Source organism: Calliphora vicina, chromosome 1 (assembly GCF_958450345.1).
Source record: "Calliphora vicina chromosome 1, idCalVici1.1, whole genome shotgun sequence".
Lineage (NCBI taxonomy): Eukaryota > Metazoa > Arthropoda > Insecta > Diptera > Calliphoridae > Calliphora > Calliphora vicina.
In genome coordinates, this window is record NC_088780.1 from 62,801,354 (window position 1) to 62,813,779 (window position 12,426).

General features: G+C 32.0%; 1 protein-coding gene across 1 annotated transcript in view; it reads right to left on the reverse strand.

The window, feature by feature from the left end:
* Parp (Poly-(ADP-ribose) polymerase) overlaps positions 1–12,097 on the reverse strand; it is a 73,116-nt gene extending 61,019 nt beyond the window's left edge. The window contains exon 1 of the mRNA XM_065514866.1: positions 11,900–12,097. Within this exon, the coding sequence (XP_065370938.1) occupies positions 11,900–12,013 (114 nt within the window). The 5' untranslated portion in view covers positions 12,014–12,097. The remainder of the gene's footprint in view (positions 1–11,899) is intronic.
* Between the last annotated feature and the right edge of the window lie 329 nt (positions 12,098–12,426).

Consider the following 12,426-nt stretch of genomic DNA (forward strand, 5'->3'; position numbering starts at 1 on the left):
TGGAACCACAGTGGGGTGCTTTAGTTTTGTCCCTTTCATTTTCTACCTTAAAATATTTTACCTCTTACAGAAAGATTAACTTTAAAAGTATTTGTTTATCAATAATAAATATATTAACAAATGAAAATAATACATAATAGAAATTTAAAACTTTGTTTTAATAAAAAAATATATGTGCTTTAGTTATGGGTTCCTTAGGCACAGTTACTTATTTTGATCTCTAGAATACGATTTTCCTTGACACTTGCCGATTTTTTTGCATCCCTACAAATGGACCCGACCTAATATATTTCTGTGGTTATAAGCAATAACCACCTAAGTCGACTTAAGAAAGATTTGAGTTATATATGCTACATTATTCTGTTCACTAAGGAAGACTATTGCATTTACAATAAGCGCCAAAATATACTTAAGAAAACATTCAATTATATTTTATTTTGTTTAAATAGCTTAAGACTACAATAACAACTATTGTATATTTTTCACGAAATAAATTTTCATAAATAAGAGTGCTGTTATAAGAGCCAAACTAAAGAAAAGCGATTATTGCAAATTGGCTTAATTATTTGACATCAATTTTTAAATATGTAATAACAGCTTAACTCAACATATGCAAAGTAACAATCAAAACACTTGCTTTCAACAAACGCCTAATCAGACATTAGCATTTGCAATTTAGTATTTCTGAGTTGCATTAAGCGATGATATTTGTTTTTATTAAATATTTCTCTAATAAATAAAGCTTTTGTTATAATTTTTTATTTTAGCATTGTGGGGGTAAGAATCTTTGATTCTGCATTATATCTTTTCTAATGCACTCTTTTATTTTTTTCGGAAACGCTTTTATAAATATAAATTGCTTTTTCTCAAAAACATGTTTTTTGAATTAGGCGGTTATTGCTTGTGACCACATATTTATACAGTATTGTTCGAAACCTAAATAAATTATTCAAAGTGTTATATATTATTTTTAAATATTTATTTATTTATTTACAAAATATTTTACAAAATAAATTCATAAAATATAGGAAAAAGGGCGCCGGTGACAAGACCATATGCGCTCGTATTAAAAAATAATAAAGTGAAAAATTACATTCACATATCTACATTTTATTATTCAAAATAAAAAATTTGCAAAAAAAAAATAAACTCTTCGTGAACTTCTGACTAGACATCCTGAATGTTGTGTTGTTGTAGACTTTTCTTGATCTTGTTGATGTTATTGGTAGTTGCACAATCGAGTATATCTTCCAGCGGTAGTCCTATCCCCGAGACTGGGCAAAATTTTAGCAAATGAAGGACATCAAGTATAACATTACAATTAGAACATCTTGGCGGATCAGTTCTTTCATAGTAGTGTTTTGAGTTAAATACACATTTACCCACCCTTAGGCGAGCTAACATAATACAGTCAGGCCTGGTCAAATTGCCGTTGTATCTAGGTCTCGTTGAAGATATGTTATGTAGATCTCGGGTTGCTCTAAACGGATTCATTATGGCCTTTGGGAAACAGGGAGTTTCAGTTACCTCGGGTAAACTCAGTGCTCTTTTAGCGCCATAGTCAGCCTTTTCATTGCCTGGAATTCCAATGTGCGAGGGAATCCACATTATTAGAATTTGGTGAGTTGCATTCTCCAACTGTAATATGTCATCATAAACACCGTTGTGATTCTTCATTATAGCCTGGGTTGCACTTAGGCTATCGGTACAAATTAAAGTTTTTCCTACATGTTGGGTAGCAAGATCAATGGCCATTCTTATAGCTGCAATCTCTGCCGTAAAAATTCCCGTATGATCCGGTAATCGAGACTCCTTAATAGTTTCAAATTGTGTGGTTGATAATTGTTTAACTACGGCATAAGAAGTCATACCATTGTAAAAGGATCCATCTGTATAGTAAGTCGTATCTGGAGAAAAAGATGACATTTTACAAGAGAACATTCTCTTGAAGCACGTAGGGTCAGTACTGTTCTTGACAAAACGACTCAAACTATCATCTGCCTGAACAATAGCATTAGAAGATCCGGGTGTCATTGGCTTCTGTGGTAACGAAATGTTTGAGTTTCTCAAAATAGAGATAACATTATCAGTGGCAGATGGTGGACAGATTGTTTCAGAGTTAAGGTTTCTCCAAAAAGATTCATGTAATCCATCAGATGATATAGTAATCGCCCTGGAAGCTAATCCAACAGCTGTTTTTTTCAAAAGTGTACGAAAATCCGTAAAATTAGCCTCAGTTCTTTATTTATTGAGCGGCGTCGTTCGAAGCAGACCAGAGGCTGTTCTGAAGCAGTTATTGATGGAGGTATTAATTGTATCTACATTTTTCCTTGAAGTCCAACCGTAAATGGTTATACCATGCAAAATTGTTCCGATTGTTAGGGAGCGACAGATGTTAAGGGCTGTTTCCATATGTGGACCTTTATTCCTTGAACAAATGAGCTTCAGCAGGTTATTAATTTTACTCAGTTTATAAGTTAGCTGTTTGACATGACTGTTCCAAAGAAGATTTCTGGTAAAAATCAAACCCAAAATTCTCATTTGATCCAAAAGTTTAATATCAATGTCCCTAATAGAAATTGTGTTGTTGGTACAGTCCCTTTTTCTACAAATGTGGAGGATTTCAGATTTATGGACTGGTATAACAGCACCTCTGCTCTTAGCCCATTGATGTATTTTCATATCCAGGTTGTTTAAATTCAAACGAACAACTTCCGGATTACCCGAAGCCACTGCAAAAACATTGTCGGCGTAAATGCCAATATAGTCAATTCCTGGCAGATTTTCCACAGCCCTGGCCAGCGAGTTTTCATACACAGAGTATAATACTACTGATAGTGGGGAACCCTGAGGCACTCCATTATCCAGTGAATGCGTCACTGAGAAATATCCATCTACTTTAACGGTTACCGTGCGGTTTCTGAGGAAAGAATCTAATAACCTAAGGATGTTTTTCGGAATACCCCATACATGAAGCTCCATTATGATGAAAGCGGACACTACTCGGTCGAAAGCTTTCTCAATATCCTCCGAAAGTATTAAATTATGCTTACCATTTTTCAGGTTTCGACGCAGAATTTCCTCTAGCTGGTGACAGATGCTGTGAACTCCATGTCTAGGTATAAAGGCGTGTTGTAAGTTTGACAAATTATGCCTTGTGTACTTCCAAAATCGTCTGGCTAAAATTTTCTCCAGAATCTTTGATAAAACTGGCAATAAAGAAATCGGCCTATATCCTTCAACACTGTTAGGATTCTTTCCGGGTTTTGGTATCGGCGATAGCACAGCAGTCTTCCAATCCTGCGGGAATGTTCCAGTAGATAGCATGTTGTTATAAAGTATACAAAGGCGTATTTTCATAATGTCGGGGGCATTTTTTATCATGGCGTAAGTAATTTTATCACGTGCTGGAGTAGATCCTTTCAAAGTCTTCATAATATCATTTAGTTCAGGTAATCGAATCCTTTGGTTCATTACTACAAGCTGTTGATCTGCTGGTAGTAGATTCTCAATATTCAAATTGTTTTTAGTAGCCATGACCTCAGGATCGAACGCTGCATCGGAGCCAAGGGAGCACCAAAAACGAGCAAACCCGTCAGCAATGTCTAAGGGGTGTGTTAGGCTGTCATTATCTACATATATATTAGGAAAACTTTGAATACGATTTGCTCTTAAGTTGTTGACTTTACCCCAAAGAACTCGAACATCCATTGAGGGATTTAGGGAGTTAAGGAAGTTTTCCCATGTTTTCCTCTTGGCGATCTTACATTCCCTCTTAATTTTTGCACATAATGATTTATATTCCATTACATTATTATTACAACGTATCCTTCTAAAAGTTTTCCATGCCTTTTGCCTCAAAAAAATTAATTTAGAAATATCCGAATTAAACCATACGGGGTTGTTCTTATCCTTGGGTTTCCGGCTGTGCGGGATGGATTCATTCGCTGCTTTCCTAAAAATCCGTTTCAACTGAGCTGCCTCTCTGTTGATGTTAGACGACCTTTCAAATTGACTTTCAACTAGAGCTGCCCTCTTTTTAAAAAGAGGCCAGTTAGCTTTCCTATCCATAAAACGTGATGAAAATTGTCTATTAACAATTTCGATATTGTTCGAAATCATAATAGGAAAGTGATCAGCAACCTCTGGAATTGGCAGGCAAGTCCAGGTCAAACTTGGAGCAAAATCAACAGATGACATAGATACATCGACAGCAGTTAACGTGTTTCTAGTGTTAAGTAGGGTGGGTGATCCATCATTCAATATTACCAAATTGTTGTCATTTGCAAATTCCTCAAAAATTCTGCCATTTGGGGAGTTTGAAGAAGAACCCCATAATACATTTTGAGAGTTCAAATCCCCCAGCAATATATTATGGGCATTTTCGCAAAGGGATATATTGTTCACAATTGATGCAGATAGGTTAACATTATTTTCCTTATATATATTTGTAATATGAAGTTCCTTGTTGCTCCGAATTATTATTGTCTGGAAGAGTAAGTTACCTGTAGATGTTATATGCCTTGTCACGTTCAAATTTGTATTTACAAGAAGTGCTATACCTGATTTTGCATAGTCATAATCAATATTGTTGTGGTGAAAAACTTGGTATCCTGGTAGATGTAGCAAATGTAGGGTTTTCTCTATAATATGCGTCTCCTGAAGAGCTATGATGTTTGGTTTATGCCTTGCTACTAATAGCTCAAGAGCATATTTGTTGTTTATGAAGCCTTGCATATTCCAATGGAGAATAGTGATGTTAATGTCAGAAGTCATAAAAGTTTATTTTTTGTCCATGCCCTTTAAGGGCTGTTGTTGTGTGTTTCTTAATGTGTTTGGAGTAATCAACACATTAAGTTGCGGAAAATTATTGTACATTTGTGTACATGGTGAATCATTATTCAGATCTGTTTCTTTATCCGTGTTCCTTGGTGGTGTGACAAATCCTAGACCATCATTTATATCCTGAATGATCATTTCTTCCGTGACGTCTTCATTTGTATTCGAAAAAACGTAGTCATCTTCCAAAATATCATTGTTATTTCCTTCATTTGCTGTTGTAGTAGTATATTGTTTTGATTGATTCCTATTAAGAGAGATTATTTGAGAAATAGAATTTTGTATGGTTTATAGAGATTCTTGACTTTGTATAAGTATAGGAGTTTCATTCAAAAATTCAGTGGTGTCAATGTCTGATTCCATTTGTGTTTGTTGAGTTGTAAAGTTGATGTGTTTGTTAACGTTTGGTTTAGAAATGTTGGTTGTTGTAAAAGAGTTGTGTGATGCTTTTGTTATCGCTGTGTGTTTGTTATCGTTTGGTTTAGAAATGTTGGTCGTTGTAAAAGAGTTGTGTGGAACTTTGGAACTTAGGAACTTTGATTAATAGATCACCACTTTTCATTTCCTTGACTTCCAGACGGTCACGCGAAATATGGTTAAGTCCTCTTTCCACTTGAAAAACATTATAAGAAGCTAGCGGTAGCATCTGTACATCCTCCTTCAAAGATATAGCCGATGCAACTAAATAACGTGGCAGCAGGTCTTGGTTCGGTGTTATTTCTGGTAGAGGAACGAAATCTTCAGCTCGTGGTCTCTTAATTTTGTTGGTCCTATTTTTCCCGGACGAGAAGTCAAGTTCTCGAAACCGGTTATTGTCCGGGGGATGAACCCCGTTCATGTCGCGCACACGTTAAAAATGTACTATGAAAAAGTCCAATATCAAATTAAAAAAAAAAAAAAAAAATATTTAAGAAACAATATCCTCTTTATTTATTAAAGAAAATCAAAAACAAAAAAAACACGTGGCTCACGATAACTAATACGTTGATCGATAACACAAAGCAAATCTACCGACAATAATAACACGTCTTTACACGGCAATTGCCTGAATATTTTTAAATATATTTATTAAATATAAAATACTAAATTTTTATTACATTATGCACCTACAGTGCCGGACTTAAATATTCACACAGCATACAGATATATCTTTAATCGTCCATATTTTTTAAACGAAGGCCCCAACATTCGTGCGGATTTCAACAAAAATATTTATTTACATATAACTTATGGAAATATATGGAAAAACTAAACATAAGGTGGCACATTTCAGAAAAATAATTATCTAATGTTTCGAAGTTCGATTTTAAGGGGGACAAAAATATTCACACAGTTTCTAATTTTTAATAGGAAAATAGTTTTTTTAAATAGTTTAATATTTTGTGGAGTAGCCTATCTTTTTAATGGCTTCTTTTAATCGTCTTGGCATTGAATCGACCAATTTTTGGTGACGTAAGCTCCAATATTTTGCCATTTTTGTAACAGGACTTCTTTAAGTTGAGTCTTACTAATAATATGGTGCTTTCCTACACGTTCGGCCAATTTATCCCACAAATGTTCTATGGAATTCATGTCAGGTGATTGCGGAGGAGTCTGGAGAATGTGGGGAGCATGATGCACTATTCATATTCGGACGTCATGGGCAGTGTGTTTGGGGTCATTGTACTGTTGATAACAGAAATATTCCCAAGCTTTAACTTTATAGCGCATTGTAGTAGGTTTTCTTTTAAAATATTAAGGTACACTGTTTTGTCCATTGAACCGTCGATGAAAACTAAGTTTCCTACACCAGATGCAGCCATACAACCCCACAACATGACCTCTTATCCACCATGTTTGACAGTGTTTACTACATTGTACTTTTCCAATTCAGTGTTTGGCCTTCTCCAAACTGTTATATCTAAAAAATACTTTGGACGTACGGAATAAACTTTTTTTTTGCATGGGGACAGGCAAAGGGTTAAGCAACTATTTTGTTGTGATATTTTACAACAAAAAACTAAATTTTTGAAAAAGTTTGGTTGTTTCTGCACATTTTGTACCAATTATTTTGAAATGCATCTGCATCGGTACGGGCCACGTTTCGGAAAAACTTTGAAGCTAAAAATTATTTCTAATAATGGAAACTCCAAAATTTCTTTAGCTAATAAATTGAGTATTAATATATCAATGGTTTCGCGATTAATTAAAAATTATAAAGCTAATGGAACAATACAGGAATACAATACCGACGGTCGTCCTGGAAAACTTCACAGAGAACAGATAGGAAAATCGTCCGTTTAATTTTGTAATAACAAAATTTTGTTGTTGTATAAACCATTTTTTGTATTTATTTATTACAATTTAGTACATAATAGTTTAACTTATGTTTAACTTGTCTCAATAATGCCTTTAGTGCGCTGAGGCTGAAATTAAAATGGAAAATAATTTGAGAAGCTTCATGCCGTCTAAGCAACCCATACTGACGAAGAAACATTTAAAAACTAGGTTTGTCTAAATCATTGCAACGTATTCGTTCATTTTCATTACTTTTATGAAATTTTAAGTTAGATTTTACAAAAACTTACGTAAATTGGACTGTGCCAAAATGGAATACAGTTTTAATTAGCGACGAGTCTAACTTTAACTTGTTAAATTTAGATGGAGTAAGCCACGTCCGTGGACCGAAGAGAAAGCGATTACATCCACGTTATTGTAAAGGCACAATAAAGCATGGTGGTGAAAATGTAATTGTGTGGACTTGCTTTTTGGCGAGTGGAGTTAGCCCTATTGTCAAAATACACTCAGGTCTCGTTTTATGCGGATTCAAATTTATGCGGTTTTTAAAATCACATTTTTTTTTGGAATTTTAACAGATTCTAAAATTTTAGATGTTTTTTTTAATTCTAGTGATGAAAATGATATTTTAGAATATGATGATATGATTATATCATCTAGTGATGAAAATGACGTTGAACCAATTCCTAAACTATGCCGACAATTATTCAGTCATTCAGATTGATCATACATATTTACAGAATTTCCTTAAAAAATGTTTTAGCTTATTTTTTTTGATAATTTTCTGTGTTTTCTGTTATTAATGAATTAATATTATATTTTTGTTTATTTTTTTTAAAGGGTTTTTGTTTTTACTGTTTAAGTAAATGAAATAAATATATTTTTGTTGATTTTTTTTATGCGATTTTGCTCTGGATTTTTAATTAAAATTTGAATTTATGCGGTTTTTCAGAATTTTGGAACGAATCATTAGATTTTATATGACGCAAGATTTATGCAATTTATCAATTTATGCAATTTTTTTGGAAAGCATCTATCGCATAAAACGAGACCTGTGTGTACAAACAAAAATGGATCGTTTTTTGTACAGACATTTTAGCTAATCACATGCTTCAATATGTCGAATGGAAAATGTCACATCGATGGGGTTTTCAGCAGCTAATGGGATTAAGATTTTGGATTGGCCAGCACAATCTCCAGAGCTGGCCAATCCATTAAATATAAAACATATATGTTTTATATTTAATAAATTGATTTAAAAGGTCGAAAATTTACTCATAATTCTAAACAAATCTAAATACATCTCTAAATATTTATATCGAAATTTGTTGCCTACATACATCAAATGAGTACATGTTTCTATTTTGTGCACTTCTTATGGAATAAAAATAAAACTAATAAAGCAAATCCAAAAATTTTTTCTGTAATTTATTTTATGTCTAATGCTGGGTATACACGATACCATAGTAGAAAAATAGAAGGTAGTTTCATTCTCTCTTTATTTTTTAAAATTCTACGTCTGACATGCTTAAGGATTTTGACGTTTTCGTTAAAATAGTAATACCATATTAATTAAAAATTTTCCCATATATTCTTTGAAGTTTGTGAAAAAATTAATACATAATTTTCATTAATTTGAAAAATATTAAAAAAAAATATAAAAAATTATTTACTATCAAATTGGGATCAAAGGTAAGATTTTCATTTTCAAATATTTCAAAGCTAATTTGTGAACATTATTTTAAGATTTAACAAACATGAGTTGCATTTTCCCCAACTGCGAAAATACCAAATATTTTTGCAAAAATTCAAATCTAAATTTTTTTAAAGTCCCTACATTACCTAACAAACGACAACAGTGGTTGGATGTATGTAAAACTTGCGAAGAAGATTTGCCAAAAGAGCCAATGGTGTGCTCCGACCATTTATTTCAGTTAATACAAAACGTGTGAGATTGGATAGAAATGCTGTCCCAATGACCACAAGGTAACTTTAAAATACTACTTAATATGTAAACATGATTTGGGGTATACAAAATATGTTCATAGTAATAAAAAAATTAAAAAATTCTTACTTAATATACCTATAAAAATAGTCAACGTGTTTTAATTATAAGTAAGCGAATGTTAGGAATTGAATCATTAACTTCCAACACAACATACTTAATACATTTTTATTTAAATACTAAATTATAAATTACACATATTTTGTAAAAAAAATTCTCTAAAATAAAAATCATTTTTAGGAACGCTTTTTATAATGCTCACAAAATAAGGAAACTTCAAAAAACCTTATTTGAAAAAAAAAATTTTTGATTGAAACCATGGCAGAACGAACCAGGTACAATTATTAGAAAGTATGTTCTCAATTATATTTTCCCTAAAATGTCAAATACATACAAATTAATGAAAACTGGAAAAACAATAAAAGCAAACGTCAAAAATAAAATAATTTTCAAATATTTTTAATTTAAACAATATTAAAATTTCTAATATTCAAATTTAATTTTAAATAAATGCTTATAAAATTTGTGTTAATAAATGTTCTTTTGAACCAAAAATGTGAACTATGTGAAATTTAGCAGATAAAATAAAAGATTGGAGTGAGGCATGTGGTATAAATCTGAAGAAATAATACACAATTTTATTTTGCTTCGTTTCTTTTATTTTGTAGTTTGACATAACAAGGTAACTGATTGAAAGCTCTCCCTAATAATTGTACCTGGTTGATTCTGCCATGGATTGAAACTACCTTCTATATTTTTATCATGCACGATACTATTTTTCGTACTAATCGTAGTATGAGTTGAAGTACGATTTCGTGATAGACGTTACTACAAATCGTACTATTTCCTTTGAAAAAAATGACAAGTAATAAAAATATCACAAAAATCAAAAATTTTTGATTTTCATACTTCGTTAGTACGACAACATGATACACGTTACTAATTTCATACTTATACGATTTATCGTACGACTTATCGTAACGTGTATACCTAGCATAATATGTAACAAAATGAATTACAATTCAAAACAAAAAACATCCAGTTCTAAATAAAAAACAGACAAAACTAAAATAACTCGCATGTACTCAATTTTACGTAAATAAAATTTTACACGCATTGGCATATTTTCTATAAATTTTTCATTAACTTTTTTTGGAATACTCTCTCTCTCGTGCTCAATCCGCTGTTAAAGTTCGTACAAATTGGTAGGAGTTAATCGGTATTGTTTCAACCGTCAATTCACAATTCACTAAAAATTCTCAATAGGATTGAACTCAGGACATTGAGCTGATAACTGCATTAATAAGAAATTTTTCTAGGAACACCATTCTTTACGATTTTTGACGTGTGTATTGGGTCACCATCCTATTCAAAAATTACTTCTTCTGCAGGATAAGCGTTATAATCTACAAAGTCAAAAGATGAATGTGAAAAATACAAAGATGATTACGTATTGAGGTCGGTATATCGAACTGGACACTATTTCGGTAGAAATTTTGCTCAACCGTTTTTCAAAGTTTTTAATGAGTGCTTTAATTCGCCGACCTGCTGTAAAATAACTTCTTCGACATGATTGGCGCTCTTATCTACAAAATCGGAATGGCAAGTCTATAAATTCGGTATGATTAGTCTTCAATATACGCAGATAGTCTTCTTAACTCATTATTTCGCCGATTTTTTCAAAATTGGTGACACAGTAAGGAAACAGTAAAACACGGTAATGATATGGGGTTGCTTTATATGGTGCCACCTTGGACCAATGCAAAGAATCAATGAAATAATGGGAAAAGAAAACCATCTGCGTATTTTGCAGACTCACCATATCTATTTTGTAGTCTCATCATCACGTTTTTGTATATAAAAGAGGAAATCCTGCAGAAGTAATTTTTCAATAGGATGGTGACCCAAAACAAAATGTTCCTAAAACAATTTCTTATTAATGCAGTTATCAGCTCAATGTCTTGAGTTCAATCATAATGAGAATTTTTAGTGAATCGTGAATTGGCGGTTGAAACAATACCGATTAACTCCTACCAATTTGTACGAGCTTTAACAGCGGATTGAGCACGAGAGAGAGAGTATTCCAAAAAAAGTTAATGAAAAATTTATAGAAAATATGCCAATGCGTGTAAAATTTTATTTACGTAACAAAGGATTTTGAATTTTTTTTTAAAAATGCAATTCTTCCCTAAAGTTATTGTGGGGTGCAAAATTGAGTACATGTGAGTTATTTTAGTTTTGTCTGTTTTTTTATTTAGAACTGGATGTTTTTTGTTTTGAATTGTAATTCATTTTGTTACATATTAGACATAAAATAAATGACAGAAAAAATTTTTGGATTTGCTTTATTAGTTTTATTTTTATTCCATAAGAAGTGCACAAAATAGAAACATGTACTCATTTGAGCTCCCCACTGTATATCGAAGCTTTGTATATTTTCTAATGTGTGTTTATGGGGTTATCTACTTAAATTAGATGTTTACTCAATTTTTATAATATTTACGATTATACTAGTTGAAACATATCCAGTAGAAAAAGGAACATAGATTAAAAATGTAGTTGCATGTATTATGTTTATTTGTTGTATGGTTTTGTAGTTTGTTGTTTACAAGAAATTGGTAAACAAATTAGCAACTGAAAATTACAATCCTCAACTCTTCATACAAAGTTGGGAAAGTATTAATTAATATTAAAGGGTATTGTCATATATATTTTATATTTGAATGTCTATCGAAATTTATAAAACTATTTGATGTCCTGATTAAAATAGCCTCGTACCTGAACCATAATAGCAATACGCAATTCACTCTGGTCAATTTTAGTTTTACATCCTTTGCAGCTGGCTCTACCAGTTTTAGAATATTCAGCTTTAAATGGCAATTCAATTTCCATTGTTTATTTAAAAATATTAATTATACCTATTACACAGCGACTCAACAAATCAAAGACAATTTCACAACTTGATTACATTTATACCAAGAAAGAATAATTATGCCCGCGAACATGAAAAACCAACCGGCGTCAATGAAGATGCCAGACTATGATTCCATAAAGTAGTGCTGGTAACACAGTACTCTTAAGCACATTATCGTTATGATATGTCTATACCTGAAAATTGTTTGTCATTATAAACTATCATTAACTGACATGAAATGCTTAACACTAACACGATGTTAGTGTTAGGTATAGACACATCATGTTAGAGTTATTCTCATGTTTTAACAAGGTCGTTAAACCATTTGTTTTAACAACTCTTTTATAACATGAAATTACGTTTAAGCTTGACAGCAGTCATTTTGTTGCTT